At 70.0% G+C, this 257-nt stretch overlaps 1 protein-coding gene across 1 annotated transcript in view; it reads left to right on the top strand.

Moving 5' to 3' along the window:
* Positions 1–257, top strand: part of LOC104403901 (nuclear receptor subfamily 4 group A member 2-like) — a 3,265-nt gene that overhangs the window by 1,584 nt on the left and 1,424 nt on the right. The window contains 1 exon segment of the mRNA XM_010012189.1: positions 9–148. Within this exon segment, the coding sequence (XP_010010491.1) occupies positions 9–148 (140 nt within the window).

Raw genomic sequence — 257 nt, forward strand, 5'->3', positions numbered from 1 at the left:
CCGCAAAGGCGGGAGGGCGCGCCTGCCAGCCAAACCGAAGAGCCCCCAGGAGCCCTCTCCCCCCTCTCTCCCGGTGAGTCTGATCAGTGCGCTGGTGAGAGCCCATGTCGACTCCAACCCGGCTATGACCAGCCTGGACTATTCCAGGGTAAGCTGGACCGAGCTCGCGTAGGGATCTACCTGCGCCCCGTGGCCTGGGAGAGGTGACCCGGCCGCCCCTCTGCCCCGGGCCGGCTCCGGGGCAAGTGGCGGGGGCT

Source organism: Nestor notabilis, unplaced genomic scaffold (genome assembly GCF_000696875.1).
Source record: "Nestor notabilis isolate BGI_N333 unplaced genomic scaffold, ASM69687v1 scaffold19343, whole genome shotgun sequence".
Lineage (NCBI taxonomy): Eukaryota > Metazoa > Chordata > Aves > Psittaciformes > Psittacidae > Nestor > Nestor notabilis.